This window comes from Colius striatus, chromosome 2 (assembly GCF_028858725.1).
Source record: "Colius striatus isolate bColStr4 chromosome 2, bColStr4.1.hap1, whole genome shotgun sequence".
Classification (NCBI taxonomy): domain Eukaryota; kingdom Metazoa; phylum Chordata; class Aves; order Coliiformes; family Coliidae; genus Colius; species Colius striatus.
The window spans coordinates 24,344,491-24,363,986 of NC_084760.1; the positions used below are offsets into that span (position 1 = coordinate 24,344,491).

The 19,496-nt window shown below is 36.7% G+C and overlaps 1 protein-coding gene across 1 annotated transcript in view; it reads left to right on the forward strand.

Moving 5' to 3' along the window:
- The window catches only part of CSMD1 (CUB and Sushi multiple domains 1), a 1,065,186-nt gene that overhangs the window by 684,772 nt on the left and 360,918 nt on the right, over positions 1 to 19,496 (forward strand). Inside the window, exon 6 of the mRNA XM_061989487.1 lies at positions 3,839 to 3,951. Within this exon, the coding sequence (XP_061845471.1) occupies positions 3,839 to 3,951 (113 nt within the window). The remainder of the gene's footprint in view (positions 1 to 3,838; positions 3,952 to 19,496) is intronic.

Below are 19,496 nucleotides of genomic sequence, written 5' to 3' on the forward strand. Positions count from 1 at the left end.
ATCTTTAATATTTGGTTACTTCGTTTTGAAGAGGAACTTTCACAGCATGCTCTAATGCATTAAAGTATAAACCTTCTACTCTCAATACATATAGAAGAAGGAAAAACAAACATAGATAAGATGGGAATAAGCCCCAAGAATAAAGGTTTTAAGAAGAGATTGTCAGTTTCAATGGTTCCAGTCTTTTTAATTGAGCAGTCCAAGAATACTACCTTTTTATTTGCTCAATCTTCCTACATGGAGTCATAGAATGATTCTAAGATTCTGTGTACAAAAACTGAGCAAATAAAAATGTGATATTCTTGAACTGTTCAATTTAAAAGATTGGAACCATTGAAATTGACAATCTTCTGTTAAATCTTTATTCTTGGGGCTTATTCCCTTCCTATCTATGTTTGGTTTTCCTTCTTCCATGCTTTTTGTACTTTTTGCTTTTTTTATACAGTTTTCATTAAAAATATTTTCTTAGTCCCAGACTGAAAAAAATATTTCAACGTAAAATTCTGGGGCAAATTCCATGTTGCCCCTCAGGACTTAAGGTATTTCTGTATTTTTTTCTGTGTAAAAGGCTTCTAGGTTAGATTCTGAGTCATCCATTTTCCTGACTCACCTGAAGCCAGCTCTGTAAGTCTCATTTAGATTCCCAGGGACATACACTGTTTTGTTGAACAATTCTCAGGAGAGTATCTAGGGATGCTTAACAGGCTAAGACTTGCTAAGATGCTCCTCTGTCTTTATAGTGTTAGAGTGAAAAAAGAGCTCACCCCAAAACTTATCAATTACTTTGAATTAACTCTTATCCTAAGCAACATTAAAGTAATATGCAAATGAAAATATTTATTTACAGTATCCAGAATAAGCAACCATTTGTACATAGGAGCAAGTGAAGAAAGGAGAGAAAGTAAGAAAATGAGAAACATCTCACCCTCCCTTTCTCCCTGCCTCTTCCTCTTCCAGCTTCTCAACTCTTTCCCAAGATTGTTAGCTGTTATATGTAGTCTCTTGTTTCAAATGCCACATGAAGAAGAGATATTTTAAACTTTTTCTGTCCAACTGTTATATTTTATTATCTAGGGGATGGTTTGACCTTTCTTATCAATTGTAATAAGTATTATTTTGCTTCATCGGTAATGCAGATAGTCTTGTTAGACCTGCTGTCTCCTCTTGTATTTTGTTGAGCTATGCCCTAAAATATTTAGCTGTGAATTCTTCCTTCCCCGAGTGATGTCCAGCTCCAGCTCCACAACATGCAGTGAGTCTCCATTTGACTTTCCTGTGTTCCTCATACTGAATTTGAGCCAGCGCTGACTCTTTTCTCTCTTTTCCATGAGCAGTTCGATTCACTAAAATGGCACATGTTCCCAGCTGTAGGGGGAAAAAACCTGCCCATTTAATGAATTAAATTAGATCACAGAAGTTCCAGCAAGAGTCAAAGTTGGTATACGTGAGGAGGGACAATACAGAAGCAAAGAATTAGGGAAGCAGTAGTAAATGCAGGAGGAAGAAGAACAGAAAAGAACATCTCACTTCTGTCTCTTTTACCTGGAACCATAATCGGCAGCAAGCCCTCCCTACCCTTGTCTGGTTCCACAGCATCCTTAGTTATCTCTTTTTTCCTCTGATCTCTTTGGGGCCTCTGCTGTCCTAAGGAGGGTGGGAGTGGATGGAGGGCATTGAGCAAAAGACTGTCATGGTGCTTCATTGCTAGCTGGGCAAAACCACAACAATGTATTTGCTACAACCATCATACACTCTTTTGTAAAATACTTTCTGTTATTTTGTTATTAACAAGTGATTGTCCTTGAAAGTTCTTTTGACCTGTATCTGCATGGGTACACATATAAATATTTTATCTGAGAGAATTTAAAACTGGAAGTTAGCTCTAAGCTGCAAATTATGGCAGCTTTCTCTCTTCAGCTCCTAACCCAGAGACCTGTTATAGAAATTTAGCAAGTGTTTTGTGATATTTAAAAAAAAAATCCCAACCCGCAACTTATTTACTTCTTAAAATACTCTCTAAGTGTCATAGTCATATTATCATTATGGTATAATGGGGAGATCTGAGAATATTTAGCTGTATCTTGTAGAGTTCATGTAGTTCTGAAATATTTTTTGTGCATTATATGGTCTAGGAGATAGCTGTTTATTAGAACTGTAACTAATAAAAAACCTGCTTTGAATCTGCTTGTATAGTGATGTTGATTTACTCTTTTATTAATGTGCAATTTGATTCAGATAACAATTTAATCTTTCATCCAGAAGTTTGGCAAACTTTGAAATCCAGAGCTCCGGATCTGCTAGAATATACTACATGTATATTTCATTTAAAGAAAGCAAACCAATCTCTAAAGCAGTATTTCTAGGAGATAATTTTGTGTACTTGGACAAATGATTTACCACTTCAGTGATATGAACTGCAGCCTATATATAGTAAAAAATTTTACATTTAGCAAATACAGTGTCAATAGCTAAAAGGTATTAGCAAATTATATTTTTTTGATATTCCACATAAAGTTTTTTTTTCTTTCCTTTTTAATTAAATCACAGTTGTTTCTACAGGTACAGTGAAATTCTAAGTAGCTTTGGAAAAAAAAAGTCTGTTAAGAATTTCTATATTTCAGGGTGTCAGCCTTATTCCATTACAGAAAGAAAAATGATTCAGCCATGATTCTAAGCAGTCTTCTCCAGCATCAGTATTTTATACATGATGGGTTTCTTAGTAATCTAGGATATTTAATAAAGCTTTGAAATTTCATAGTGTAGTAAAAAAGGCATCTATGTCACTACGTTGATTCATTTCAGAGAGACATAATCCGATTTCAATTTTAGAGTTTTTTTTTTTAACACTGATATATACTATGTCCACTCTAATATTGGCAGACCTAACCTCTCAGGAGTTATATCTTAGCTGAGAATTTCTGATATTGGTTTGAGGTTTGTTTCAAATAATCAACATTTTTGGAAGGGAGGAACTTCATTTCTTTCAGTTCTCGAGAGTTATTGAGAAAGTAAAAAAACCCAAACTTGGAGTATGGTCATTCAAAAAGGAATGACCATTAAAAAAAAATGTGGTAAACTAAGACATAAATTTATACAATTATCAGGTATTCTGTGGTAGCTACTAGAGGATGTTCATATTAACAAATAATGTGGTGCAACGATAGACCATGGTACAATCCAGTGTCATCCAAGGGCCTGTTGCCTATATTAGAAAAAATTTTGATCTGCATCTTTTTTTCACAATATGCATAGTTTGTGCAAGATGGTTAGTCTTCAGCTGTGTTTCTCTTTTTAATGAAATATGGGTAGCAGTTAATATATACAGAACCAGTTCTAGCATGATATGTTTGTACCAATAATTTACAATCCAAGCTTAACATTAACTAGCACCTGAAATGCTTATTTATCCATTTTAAACACCTGTGATTTAGGTTTGTGTGAGGTAACTGGCACAGCAGCATCACGTGATGAAATTTGGTCATAATTCAATATGCTTACATTTTGCTGAATGATTTGGTACACTCATGCATACATACACTGCACACACACACGTGCACTCACAAAATTGCTTTTCTTCATTAATTTCTTCATGAAAGAGTAAGTTGAAGGTACAAGTTTTGACTATAAAATGGATAGCAGTAATGAGAAAAATCACATTTTTCCCAAGGCAGTAGTTGCTTAACTAGTAACAAATTGGGATTCGATGACAGAGAATCACTGCTGTCAAATACGTTGTAAACAGTGCAACAATATATTTTGACTATTTTTTTTTTCTCTTCAAAGAAGTGTACACATTAATTGTTCGATCAATTATACTAGATTATTTTTGCTTTTTCAGGTTAACTGGTATGAATCTCCCTTCTCCTGTTATCAGCAGTAAGAACTGGTTAAGACTCCATTTTACATCTGACAGCAACCACCGACGAAAAGGATTTAATGCTCAGTTCCAAGGTAGGATATGAAACTTGTGTTTAAGTGTTGCCATTGTTTAGGCCCACCTAGGAACAAAAAACCTTTGGAAATCCCTAAGGACAGTGAGGGCTCAATTGCCACTTATGATCCCAAGCAAAACAGACAAGACAACTCAACTTGGGAAAGAAAAACAGAAAAAAAAAATTAACCACTAATAACCAAAAATATAAAATTCCAAACCATGACAAACAGAAAACAATACAATGATGGAGACCCCAACCAGGCCTTTCAGACCACCTTCCCTCTACCCTTCCCCTCTTACTGGGCTCAGAGCCCTGATCCCAGTGTCTCTATCTCCCCCTCTACTGAACAGAGCTCAGGAGGGCAGGGAATGGGGGTTTCAGTCAGTCTATTCCTATTAGCTCCTGAGGCTTTTCTCTCCTCAAGGCAGACAGGCTACCCACTGGTCCTTCCCTGCTCCTGGATAGGGTCCCTCACAGGCTGGGCAGCCCTGCAAGGGCCTCTCTGACGTGTGTTCATCCTGAAGGCTGCAGCTCCTTTCTGCCTCTTGTATGGGTCTGCTCTTCAGCCCGCAGACTCTCCAGCACGGCGCGCACCATGGTGGTTCTCAGCCCTGCCATTGACCAATGTGGGTTGCAGGGGCCAGCCTGAGTTCTCTCGGTGGGTTGCAGGGAGGGTTACAGTCTGGCACTCCTCCTTCCTTCCACCTTCTGTGACTGTGGGGTTCACATGGTCACCTCCATCTTGTACTACCCCTTTACCTCTTCTTCTAGCTGCAGATTTCCCTTCTTAAGCAGTGATGACAGAGGCACCAGATTGTCCTGGTCAGGCTGGAGGTGGGTCCAACTGCAGGGCTGGGGGATGTTTCGAGAACTGCTTACTGGGACCAGCATTGCATCTCCCTCCCCGTTATTGAGAAAAAAGTGGCTCCACACAAATCCATGACAAATATTTATCAGGAACATAGTAAAGAGCTAACTCATACTATTACTACTCTTACACTGAGTAGCTGCTATAGTTGTGTGATAAAGTATCTCTAGGAATTTACTTTTGGAAAAGTATCTGTGCTTCATATTGCAGTTTGCTCCAAGTATATATTTGCTAGCTCACTTTGTCTATAATAAATTGCTTTGCATTCAATCTGATTTTTGCTTTAAAAGCATGCCTGGAATGCAACTTGCACAAAAGTCAATTCCACACAAAGGCATGCCCCTATCTAAACATTGTCTTCCTTCATTACTCAAAATCTCTTTTCCAGAAGCAGAATTCATTGTTTGGAAATTTAACTCATCCCAAGCATAGCACAAATCATATTTCAGGCCCCTGCATAGATGTATGTATACAACTTTAAAAGATGACACTAGTTTTTTTGTCAATTGCTGTTTATGTTCACCTAGATACTAATTAAAATGGAATTTTTTAGAATAGAATCTTTATTGATTTTTGTACTTCTCAAATCGTTACTGAACATCAAAGACATTGTGCTTCTGTTGAAAATAGAATTGCTTCTGAAGTTATCTCTGCTTTTAAATTCTGTGTTTATATAAGGTGTTTCAACCATTTTACTCACATACCTAATGCCCGCCAAGTTACTTCATCACCCCCTTTCCTCAGCTGGACAGGGGAGAGAAAATGTTACAAAAGACTTTTGAATCGAGACAAGAACAAGGAGAGTACTCAGCAATTACCACTGTGGGCAAAACAGACTCACTCTGGGAAGTTAATTTATTACCAATCAAATTACAGTGGGGTATTGAGAAATAGAAACAAATCTTAAAACATCTTTCCCCCCACCCCTCTCTTCTTCCCAGGCACAACCTTACTCTTGATTTTCACTGCCTCCTCCCTGCTGTGGCACAGTGGGGAAGGAGATTGGGTCAGTTCATCATATGTTTGTCACCCCTTCCTCCTCATACTCTTTCTCTGTGTATGGGATCCCTCCCACAGCAGACAGTACTCCATGTACATGAGTGCTTCTGATAGATGACAGTTCTTCATGAACTGCTGCAGTGTGCATCCTTTCCACAGGGTGCAGTCCTTCCTGAATGGACCATTCCAGCTTGGGTCCCCTGTGAGTTCACAAGTCCTGATAGCAAACCCACTCAAGCCTGGACTCTTCTCTTCATGGCATCACAGGTCCTGTCAGGAGTTTGCTCCAGTGTGGGCTTCCCGTGGATTCACAGCCTCCTTCAGGCAGATTCAGCTGCTTCAGCATGAGGTCTACCCTGTGCTACAGGAGGATATCTGCTCCACTATTAACTTCCATGGGCTGCAGGGAGACAGCCTGCCTCACCACGGTTTTACCACAGGCTGATCCTTCCCTCTTTCTCACTGACCTTTGTGTCTGCAGAGATGTTTCTCTCACATATTCTCACTCCTCTCTGCTGGCTGCAATTACTGTTGCTCAGTAACTTCTTCCTCTTCTTAAATACATTATCCAAGATGTACTACCACTGTTACTGATGGGCTCAGCCTTGGCCAGCAGCGGATCCGTCTCGGAGTTCACTGCCATCCGCTCTGTCAGACCTGGGGTAAGCTTCTAGAAGCTTCTCACAGAAGCCACTTCTGTAGCCTCCTGCTACCAAACCCTTGTCGTGCAAACTCAATATACAAATACATTTAAAAAATATTTTTTTAAAATAATTCTATTTGCTTTGATCTCACACATTTCTGGCCCTGGCATTATCAGACAGACACTGGACCTATTGAATACAAGGGAAGCTTCTAGAGTTCTTTTTTTTTTTTTTAAGAAGCCACCCCTGTAGCCCCCCACTACTGAAACCTGGCCACACAAAACCACTGTATTCATAGAAGACTTACTGAATGTATCCTTTCCCATGCAGATAGCTGTTGCTTTTGGCCCTGCTTAGTCTGCAACATTTAGTCAAATGCAAAAAAAATGCCTGGTTAATGGGTGCCTCAGACCTCTTACTTTATTAGTATAAAGGCTTCTTTTTAACTTTTTGTATTTTGAAAATGTTTTCATAAATATAAATTTAATTGTTTCTATGGTAGAAAGAACAACTAAGAAATGGATTATAAACTCAATGAACTTCAGTTATAAACTGATAAAGGCTAGAACTATGAAGGTTTAACTCAATTTTGAATGTCTGAAAGACAGATTCAAGCAGATTAAATTGACATTTTTTGCTATTCTACTTTGACCTGTGACAAATGACAGATTTAATCTTGAGACTCTCAGTTTTGATTCCAAAAAGAACCAGTTGTTGATGTAATTTAAAATGAAATAGGACCTATTGTTACTGTTTTAAAAATTTAAATTCTGCTCTAGTTTGAAAGAAGTCGCTTGGCTCCTACAGAGTGAAAATTGCTTCATTTATTGAAGTTCATCACATTTACCTTAAAATAATAAAAAATATTATTTAATAATAGTAATATACAGACAATGTTTTATTTATTTTTTATGTTTAATTGTAAGATTAAATGCTCAAAAAAACTCCATCCAAAAAACCCCAACCACCCCACATTAAGAGAAAAAAAAGCAAACTGAAGAATTTCTGAAAGAAGCGTACACTGCTAAATAGGAAGTTGCTGAACCCAACAGGCCTGTGCATCCAGATGCAGCTAGAACTGAAATACAGTGCTATATTCCCAACAGGCACACACACACAGAGCACATGTATACACCATACATGTATGATACTCTGTTCACATCTGGCCACACAGATTAACACTGACAGACACATTCAGTACTCATATGAAAACAGACAGCACCAACGGCTTTATCCCATTTCTCCTCTCGGGCTCTTGTCTCTGGTTAGTGTGAAATAAATGCATGTTTGCTTCTCCCAGCAGCTGGACTGAGATAGTCTTCCCACTAACTGTCCCTTGATTGCAGGTTGTCCAGATATTGGCACTAGGACATATAAGCCCCCAAAGCTGCGTCCTACTCCAATTGCTGGTACACAGACCTAGCTGTGAGCACACGCAGACACACACACAGAGAAATGGGTCTCAGTCAATCTCTAAGCCCCATGGTCTTCCCAGTGGTTGGCTGGGACCTGCTGACCCCTCCAGTAGCCTTCAGGTGCCTTACCTCCTGAGATATACACGTCCTTAACCTCCCTAGCTCCCAGAGTACTTCATGTACTCAACCAGACTGGATCTTTGGGAGTGCTCATATGCTCACTTGCACACCCACATTCACCTGAGATGCTACGCCATGGACATACAAGTCTCCAGCCCATGGTCTGACTCCAGCTGCTGCACTCGACCTTACATGTAAAGAGAATAGAGTTCTTTGCCCAGGAAATGCATTAGAAATAGAGTTTAACCAGGAGACAGGACAGACTGTGGTAGTCAATCACAGAGTATGGGCACACAGTGTATTGATCAGCCCCAGTTTACATGCAACCAATCCCTTTCATTTATTTTTTCCTGTATTATCACATATCTACCTCACCAAAACCTGAATTCATCTCTTTTCCTGATGTTGGCTCCTCCCCTAAATACTCCCTAGTCAGCCTTGTGCAATCCCAAAATGCTCTTCCATTGTAGTTCATGATGAGACCTGTACCCCTGGACAGAGACCTGTCTCAGTCTGTGAGGTGACCAGAAAGCAACTCAAGCTGGGTGTCTCCCACCCCCTGAGACAGCCCTGGGGAAGCCAGGGTAAAGGTTGCAACTCTACATTGGGTATCAGAGTTCCACTGCTTGCCCAGGACCCTTTTGGTTTTTTTCTGGACTTTTAGAGATGGATCTGTGATAGGCTGACGGCAGTCATGATGATCCTGGGAGGAACCAGGGCAAGGTGGTATTTTTGTTTACCATCATCTCTCTACGCTCCTTTGTGTGTGCACACGTGACCTTTTGGTGCCTAACACACCATATCTAGCTAATGACAACACATCTAGCAATGTCACTGACTTTTCAAAAGCAGCATAGTACACCTCTTTGAGCAATAATAGGAAGACACGTTTTTCCTTTTTCTAGTAAGAATTCAGATTATCAGAATTTTCCTAAAGTCAGCATACAGATGCTTCTATTTTTCTTTTCACCTCATTTAAAACTTACATCATATCTATTATCATGCTATCATAGCTATATTATTACTATAACTGAGCCTTTTCCAATCAGCCAAAACCAATACTAGCAAACAGCCAATTTAATTTTCTTTTATTTGCATTTTGAACAGGTAAACAATTATTATAATTTATTTCATTAAAATATTGGGACTACCAATTTGATGTAAAACTATGCATAGTTCATTTATTTGTTCAGCAAAGTTTTCAAATTTAGAACTTTCTAACTTGCATTTTTTTTCGATATTTAATGCCCCAGTTTTTAATATCATAGAATCATAGAATGGTAGGGGTTGGAAGAGAACTCCAGAGATTATCTAGTTCAAGCATCCTGCAGAAGCAGGTTCACCTAAATCAAGTCACACAGGAACGTGTCCAGGCGTGTCCTGAAGACCTCCAAGGAAGGAGCCTCCACAGCCTCCCTGGGCAGCCTGTGCCAGGGCTCCCTCACCTGAACAGTGAAATAGTTTTTTCTGATGTTTAAGTGCAACTTTTTGTGTTCCAGCTTTTGTGCACTACCCCTTATCCTGTTGCTACATACCATCGAAAAAGGGATGTCCCAATCAAGAAAACTACCTTACTAGCTAACATGAAAAATTTAAGCAATATATTAGAATTACGCTCACGAATACATTAACTACATATACTTTAAAAATAATTGGCAAGCTGAACATATAAATAAAACACTGTAGTATAAAAGATATACCTAACTGGTGGATATTTGGATTTCTCCTTGAATCATATTTATTGTCCCATCTTCCATAGATCAGAGCTTCAAGAAAATTTTAAACTTACAATTTTTTAAATGAATGGGTAAAGTGAATGGTTTTTTTTTTTGCTTTGTTGTTTTGGTTTTTTTCCCCACTCTTGGTGCTTTTGGCTTTTTGATCTTTTGATATTGATTTCGTCAAGAAAAACAGTTATGCCTCAATTTCCCAGTGAAACTTTGGAATTTTTTAGTACTTTTAGATTTTCTAGAGAGAAAACAGTACAGGTTTCTCTAGAAGCCTGCACCAGTACAGGCTGGGGATTGAAGTGCTGAAGAGCAGCTCTGCAGAGAGAGACCTGGGAGTCCTGATTGATAATAAGCTAAATATGAGCCAGCAATGTGCCCTCATGGCCAAGAAGGCCAATGGCATCCTGGGATGAATCAAGAAGAGTGTGGCCAGCAGGTTGAGGTAGGTTCTGGTCCCTCTCTCCTCTGCCCTGGTGAGGCCTCATCTGGAGTCCCGTGTCCAGTTCTGGGCTCCTCAGCTCAAGAGGGACAGGGAAATGCTGGAGAGAGTCCAGCACAGGGTCATCAAGATGATCAGGGGACTGGAACATCTTTCATGTGAGGAAAGGCTGCGGGAACTGGGGCTGTTTAGTCTGGAGAAGAGGAGATTGAGGGGAGATCTTATTAACATTTATAAATATCTAAAGAGTGGGTGTCAGGAGGTTGGGACATCCCTTTTTTCTATTGTAGATAGTAACAGGACAAGGGGTAATGGGATGAAGCTGGAGCACAGAAAGTTCCACTTAAACGTAAGAAAAACTATTTCGCTGTTCAGGTGAGGGAGCCCTGGCACAGGCTGCCCAGAGGGGTTGTGGAGTCTCCTTCCTTGGAAGTCTTCAAGACCTGCCTGAACATGTTCCTATGTGACCTGATCTAGGTTGACCTGCTTCTGCAGGGGGCTTGGACTAGATGATCTCTAAAGGTCCCTTCCAACCCCTACCATTCTATGATTTTATGAAAGAGGCTTTGTTTAAAAGGCCCTGAAAATGACCAGAACAAAATACAGTGTAATGACATGCATTGCCTTGTCTGCTTCATGTCTGCCATTTCAGAAGTGTCAGTCTCGTGGAAGTCAGCACACTCAGTGCATATCACTGGACTCAGTTCTTGTTCTGCCTTGTTTCATGATGGCATTGCCATAGGGCAAAAGTTGTTACATTAATTCAGTTGTGAACTCTTTGTTTCATCCCTCTGTCCTCACCTACGCAGATATACAAAGACTCTGCTTCTCTTTGGTGGGAGTTGCACAGTATATGATTTGTCTTATTGCCAGTCCTTCATAAGTGTATAAATTCCCTAGAGGTGTGGTAACATTATCAGTCTCACTATGAGATGAAAAACTTCCCATCAGCAAAGATTATCAATGTAGACAGAATGACTTAAAAGGTGTGATAATGAATCACTGCTTTTGCATATTTATGACAAGTATGCTATGCTTTTTTTAGCTTTTGCTTATTTCCAGAACAAGAGAAGAAGATTGTTGCAATATTTTTTGGTTGTCTTTACATTGAGAAAACCACAATGCTTTCTTCTATACTAAAACTAATCTACTTACTTTAGATATTTATTTCAAAATTCCTAGAAAGACAATAAAATAAGAAAATATCCAAAGGAAAACTTGATTAATGGGTGTGTTTCACTTTTACAGTGAGAATCAGATCTCCATTTTAGAGTGTTTCAAATTAAGTATGCTATTTTTGGCAAGTTATCAGAGAGGTTTAAGCAGATATTAGGTGTTTTGATCCTTATGTACCAGAAGTTATCTATCATCTGCCGTGTTTGACTTTGTTGAATAATTCATGGTTTAACAAACACATAATCCTGAAGTCAAACAATTAATATGATAGAGGCTGATGAAATAAATGTGTGCTAATGGAAAACCATGAGTCAAATAATGTAAAATCAACTGCTAGGTAAAGTAGTTCTTTCAATACATTTTTGTAATTCAATGACTCTGCATTTAAGTGCATGTCTATCCGTCCAACACATTCTTTAAAGTTTTAGAAATGGTATTTGAAATAAATGGAATGAATTTGTAGCATTTCCTTGATGCATGGTACTTTTAGTCAGGAATTTAATTTTTAATTTTCATGTAGAGTAAAGTTAGAAAAGAAAATTAGTAAAAGCAATTGATAAAATAAAAAAGCCAGAAGAAATTTATTTTCTGTCTCTTAAGTGATGCTGACTATAGTTTACCATTAAATAGTATTGAGATAGTAATATGTATTTTAAAATATTTTATTATGAATGAAGTAACAGTCTTGATATATAAACATCAACAGGTAGATAATCCACTCTTTAACATTCTTTTCTGTGGTTAGCACAACCACTGTTAAATATGTAGTCCTATCTTCTCAGTTCTAATTGTTTTCATCTTTGTGTCCAGTAGTGGTGTTAAGTTCTCCCTCAACAGAGTAAAAAGCCTTTTGTTAATCTCATCATTCCTTTTGAAGCACCAGGTCAACTCTGAGGAGATTGAACCCTTTAAATCTGTCATTGAAATGTAAGGTTAACTGGTACTGTATCTACTGCTAAAACTACATTTAACTTTTTTTTCCCATGTGTTTATTTTTACTTACTAAAAAAAAAGAAATCATAAACATTTATGAAATTAGTTAGCTAAGTCATATTAAACTATACAATGTACCTTGTGGGTCTAAATTTTTTTTCTTAACTATATTAGAATGCCTGTCATGACTGCTGTAGGTAGACTATACTTGTTCATTTATCTTTTTTCCTCCCTTTCACATTGTGTTTCTCCCTCACATTGATACTGTAAGTGCAGATTTACCCCCCCCATCCTATGAGTATCAGAAAGTCATTACTTTGACTTACGTTGATTTACATTTCAAGGACACTTACTCAGCTATGTGGTAAAATCTGTACAAGTCTACAATAGGATAAACTCTTGGATAATGTTTATTTATAAAATAGTAAGGAATAAGTCTCTGTTTTATTAAAAAATAAGATGCTATTGGCCTAAGCTTCATATGCAACTGTTGATTGTGAATAACTCCATTTTTGAAAACTAAATTAAACTGTCCTTTTCCAATTTGATTTCAATCTTTCTCAAAACTTGAATTTCTTAATGTATCTTACATTGGCATCTGAAAATATAAAATATTCAATACTGTTAATCACTGACCTGTATTTTCTCATTTCTAAATTTAGGCTGTTTGATTGAAAAGGAGAATTTTGATCCAATAAAAACTATAATAATGAAATCAGTATTTGACATCTTATTTTCCCATGCTTTGAATATATATTTAGCCTCTCTGAAAAAAGCTTTGATTTTTTGTGTGTATACTTTTGTCTCTGTACTAAAATTGTAAGATATCTTTTATTAGCTTAATAATAGTCTATATTATGAAATAAGGAGAGAGCAGGAGAAAACATTCAGGCTTTCATAGAGAATGTGGCATGTGTAAGAGCTAGGTGCTTAAAATAGCTGCTCTTGTAATGTCTCTTTAAATTCATAATCCAAGTAATTTGACATATGTTTTCAGCTCAGCACATCCTTAAGATAAAACCATCTCTATTCCTCCTATCTTTAGAACCTTGAAGCATTTTCTTTATAAACATTTGTCATTAGAAATAATCTTTGGATTTATTGTTAAAACTGCCATCTCATTACAGCAGAGAGATTGGCCATCTTGTCTGTTTTGGTTTCAGTAAATATTTCTTTTTCTCAAAATTTAAAGCAAAGCACAAAAATTGGCTTAGACTGATGAGAAGAAAGTATATGTATCTGCAAGAACTATACTTATCAAGAGTACAGAAGAATTGGAGCCTAGGATAAAGTTCTGTCCTGAAGACTCTTAGTTCAAAGTTTAGGTAGAATTTCTTGGTGCCAACAGTGAGGCATTTGACAGAGACTCGGATTACATACAATTTTTTCTTAACACAAAGACATTCTATTAAAAAGTCTTACTACTAAGCCATCATGTAGGAGCATATTGTTATGAACCTTCGATCTTTGGTCATTTTCAGAAGAAACGAGAAGGAGCTCATTAAAGGTTAAAGCTTTTACTTCATTCTCATTGAGTTGCTACTTCTTTCCTGAGTTCCTAGTCGAGTTTCTCTGTGTTGCTAAAAAGGCTCAAACATAACTGCTTCTTAAGTCAGCACTAAGCAAATGCCTGTCTAGTAACAATCATTAATTCTTTAGCTCCTGTTTGGCATGGTGCTATCCTCCCTAGATCTATTCAAATTCTGTATTTGTGGTTGAAAAGAAGTATATCATCTGGGTATGAATTTTTATATACATTACTGTTTTCTCCTAAATTACCTTCAAAATAAAAGATGAAATTTAAATTACTTGTTGAAATACTTTCAAAGCAAGGGACATTCCCCCAGTCTTAGTAGCTACTCTTTGTCAAGAGTCATGTTACGTTCACTAAGTGCGTGTCATGTCTTAGTCTTTGATTGGAGGCACAGCTGTCTCAAGGCTACAAAGCTTCTAAGATAGTTGTTTTCTATGCTGTTTTGATATAATGAAACTGATACATCTTCATAGATGAACTTCATATTTCACAGTGCAAAAATATGCTTTTGAAAAATGTTGAACTGTAGGCTTCTCTAAACTTTAAATCAGCTAGTAGTAATATAGAAGGAACAGCAGAATATGTGCCTAAGTGTTTAAAATAAGACTACATGCACAAGAGATGGTGATAGGCAAATTAATGTGGAGTGATGGAAATATGCAGATTCCAAGGAAACACATATAAACTACATGTAGTCAGAAAAACCATTAGACTCTTTATTTTATATTTATCATAGACTGAAAGCATTCACATGTTTGTGCATGGAAGGAAGTTAGAGATGTCAAATAGTGAACTGTCAGTATTACTACACTTTCAGTTTCTTCATTATCTACCATACAAGAGAAGATGGATAGCAGTCACATGATCAGTGTAAGAGCTGTATTTTAGAAATGTTTTCAGTCCACACTGTAGAATTAATTTCTCTACAAAACTTGAAAAGATTGTCAAACATGGTTTTCAGATTAGGATTTGCTGTTGGAACATATTCACCATGGCCCTGAGTGTCACTATGGAGATGTCAATAGAGAAGAACCATAAGGCAACTTTTGACATTTTAGTTGAAAGACTATAGTTGCAGTGGCATTCAGTTGAGGAACTAAGTGGATCTCATTTTATGATTTATTTTTTAGAGGCGATGCCTGCATACTCCTCTTCCTCCTCAGTACAAACTGTATTGACACTGTTTTCTAGAACTGTGAAGGAAATCTGCAGGCATTGAAGACTTGATGTCTGCTGAGCTTGTTCTAGTATGATATATCATATTGATAGCACAAAGGAACTAAGGTAATCTATCAGGGCAAAGGGCCAGCTAGGTGACATGCAGAAGGTTAATCGAAAACAAATGGCTGTGCTTCTTTTTAAACTTGCAGATCCTGTGTCAGCTTATACACCTAGAATGAGAAAGATTTGAGTAAAAATCTCTTCTGACAACAATTTATCTTGGGTCTGTATCATTTGTTCACTAGTACTGCATGCAGAGATTTCCAACACAGGGAGCAGGTGGAAGGTCTGATAATGACAGACGGTACTTTGCTGGATTGATGGAACAGGGAAGCCAACTGATCACGAACCGTCAGCTTTTACAGGTAGTCATGTAGTAGAAACATCCATGACTGCTGTGAAGCTCTCTGGAGTTATAATACCAATTAGTAGGGCAGATTTTGAAAGATCTTAATGAGACAAATACAAACAGCAGAGGATTAGATTATTCCAGTGAGATGGTTTGAACTAGAAATCCTATGGAAAATGGTGATGCTTCTACAAAAGTCAAGAAGTAGGTAGCTGGGAAGCAAAGCTTTAAAGGAGCCTCATAGATTATTGAGTCTGGGGCCTTGTTTTATCAAACAATTTATTACAAAATTCTCTTCATAAACTAAAGTGAATGGTAAGATTGAGAAAGATTGGTTTTCACTTACTTTCACAAACACTAAACATTTAGAAAGAATTCATGATACAACAGGCCATAGCATAGCAGAAGAAAATCTAGAGATAGCTAAAGACCTATTTGCTGATCCCACGTAATTTTGAGTGATAAAAGTGTTTGCTCTATAAGCATAGGCCAGATGGAATACTGATGTGGAATTGTAGATTATTTCCTCCAGGGCCAAATAATGGCAGTACTCTCATAATTGTGCCTTTGTAGAACCCAGAAAGACTGAGGCAGTAGGGCATAGCAAACAGGGCACTTGATTGGATCTGAATTAAGAAAATTATTTCGAAAGAGAAGTACTCAACTTGAAGAAAATCAGAGCAATGACACTAAAGCAAAAGGAAATGGATGAATTCTTCACTGTATTGAGATAAATTTTCTAATTCCCTTCAGGAATAAGCCTATGAATATTATTGCAAATACATCATTGTGCCTTATTGAACTCTGCAAAATATGTAAAGCTAAGAGTCAATCTTTGTAATAGATATTTCTCTTTCACTCTCTCAACTTAAAAAATACTGATTTTTTTCTTTTTTTCCTGCACTGTAGTAAAACCAGAGAACGGTTCAAGTACATTCCTTATATTGATACTGGGCAGGGTGGACAGGAAAGGCCCTGCGTGTGATCACCAGGTACTGGGCAATGTGCTGTTTCCCTTCACCTTCAAATATCTGTACTTGGGAAAAGTCTAAAGTGAAAGGTAGCCAAGAGCTGAACTCAGCAGAGCAGCAGATTGAAGAAATATCAGCAGATGATGTCAGAATATTTTAGCTTTGAATGGTAGCCAATATTTGAAGCCTTGCAGCTTATTTCATGCAGGAATCAAAACTGGCAAGATACACATGTATTTGGGTAATTGGGAAAAAAAAAAAGTTATGTCATCCAAGACATACAAGAGGAACATTGCAAAGAATGTGCTAGGACCAAACAGCATTAGCTTTCTTATTCTGGAATCACATTAAGGGTATTCTCAAGGTATAACTATATAACATCTAAAAGAGGGTAAATTAGATCAAGCAGAATACTATGTTAACTGAGACTGTGCTTCTAGTATTCTATGAGGATTTGATGTGTACTGCACACCATTTACCTGTTTGCACAGAGGCAGTTAAATATAAATAAAATACATTTCATGTGAGAAAAATACTGGAAAAACCCATAACGATCTTAGTTACTTTCTATTTCTCACCCAAAAGGCATCTGGTTGTGGGTTACTGTTATGGAATAATAAGAAATAGGTTTTAAAAGGCTCTTGCTAATCTATATTAAAGAGATATGAAGTATACTTGACTGTTGTTTTCCAACCTTATTTTGATATATTCTTTAAGATTTTTAATGGCTAAGATTCCACAGCTTCTCTGGGTGATTTATTCCAAAGCTTCTTCACTCTTACTGATAAAAAGGGTTTTTCTTATTTAACCAAAGATTCCCTTGCTATAGATGAAGATCATAAGTTCTTCTTCTAGTCCTACTGGAACTGCAGAAGCTATCTTTCCTTTTTGCAGTTTCTATTATAATACAGATAATTTTAAATTCTTCTTCAATCACAAATTACAAGTTCTTTTCCTTGTATATCAGATAGGAGAAACCCAATGTAAAAGAAAATAAAAACTTATTTAAAAAAATTATTCACAGTAGGAAAAGATGGGTCTGAAAGGTAACTATCTCCTACCTTCATATTTGCTGGATAATTATTAGTTATTTAGTTGTTTACTATCAGAGAAGGAAAATTAGTTCTTCAAGGAAGTCACTTAAGTGAATTTTACCTTTTTTTAGTTAAATCTCTTAATAATTTGATTCTTGCTTTTTTTCCAGTTAGTTTTACATGTAAGTTGTAATTTCTGGATGCATAGGAAATACTTGTAAATTTTCATTAGGTTTTTATTTTCGTGTTTTGTTTTGTTTTAGATTTTTAAAAATCTTTATTTAGTCTTTTCTTTAACACAAGCTTCTACAATGATAGAAGGAAAGACAAAAGTATTAAAACTTTCTCACTTATAGTCAAAGCAGACAACTTTCTCACAGAAAACTGAAGCTCTCTTCTAAATCTTAAAGGGCATAGAGCTGCCAACACTGTAGGGACTCTCTCAGTGTATTTTGAAATCTAACTTCAAATAAGAATTAATCGCTCCACAGGATACATGAACATAATAACCCACAGTAAGAAGGAACTCATAATATAGTAATAGAATTCACAGAAAGATGGATTTCTTGCCTTGAAATTACACTCAAAGAGTATGTTAAATAATACTGTTAGCTTGCAAGTCTTTCTTGTTTATTATGATTTGCTGCTTTCATTCAAAAGCATCTTTCAGCATCAGAGAAAAATCATAAATTGAATTTTCTTGAGAATCCTGACAATGCATCTTGTAGATTTCAGATAGGTTGTCCAGGCTGATAACTTTCAGAAGCATAAAGCTATGCTGAGAGATTATTACTACTATGGTGAGCACATGATGTGTCATGGAGTATAAAGGCAGAGTGAAAGTTTATCTCAGAGTTCTCAATCTGAGACAATTTCAAACTCTGAATAATAGTCATGTTCTATAGGAAGTCCTGAAACTTCTACCCATTTAGATATTATTCATCAAGGCTGCAAGCGTCTATCTTATCTACAAGAAAAGGGAAAAATAGCTTGTAAAAGAAAGTAATCTTCCATGTACAGTAGAGATATGTTTATTATGATTATAACAATGTCTAAAGGTATAATACAGACTATAGTCTGCTAAAGTAATGTGAAGAGGAAAAAGTATCATTCCTTCATACCAAAGAGATGAGATTTACCTCCGGAATGAATTTTTTCTTCTTACTGAAATTTACCTGAGCTTGGTTATTTATGAACATTTTGCTTAAACTCATTGATTACCTGAACTTTCTCAACAATATTAGATCTTGCTTACGAAATGTATGCAAATATTTAAAATATTTAAAGTTCTGTTTAGTTTCATCTTTTCCTTTAAGTGAACACAGAAAATTTACTAGTTATATTTTGTACTTCAAATCCCTTGGGCAAGGAGAATGCATAGGAGAATTAGCTTTCTAAGACAACCTTTTCAGTGGCAGAATGGTATCAGGTTTCAGATGTATCAAACCACCTTTATTCAGATATAGATATATATAATTATTATTTTAAAGTAATCTAGGAAGATTTAAAAACCATTGCATACTATTTTTTTAAAGTTCTTTTTCATAAACAGCAAATCCGAATGAAATATGTCTACATGATAGATCGATAGAAAAATAGGTAGATAGATAAAAACAAACAGAAATTTCTCTGACTGAAGATCATAGTTTTGTAATACCTCCAAAAGACATACAGACTGTCCTTATAATGCTACTTTCATTTCTTTACTTTTCCAATAATGGCCAACAGTTGAAATTCTACTCGTTGTTTCATTCTGAGTAACCAGCTCTAGGTAGTCCTGCTTGAGCAGGGACGTCAGACAAGAGGTTCCTTACAACCTCAAACATTCTATGATTCTGTGATTCCAAGCCTTTCTTAAAACTGTGTTTCTGCTCTACTGTGAAACTCCCTTCTGCAAGGTAGTTGTGCCAAGAATAAAAGGTGTTTTCTCCACACAGGTTCATATATGTTAGAAACTAAGAGATTCACAGAAATCAGAATAGATTTGAATAAATGTCTACAACTTGAAAATTTAACTTTTATGATCCATTCAAATAATGCCAGGCATGTATACAGCTGAGTTTATTTAGCTATATCACAGAATCACAGAGTCTTAAGGGTTGGAAGGGACCTTGAAACCTGTCTGCCA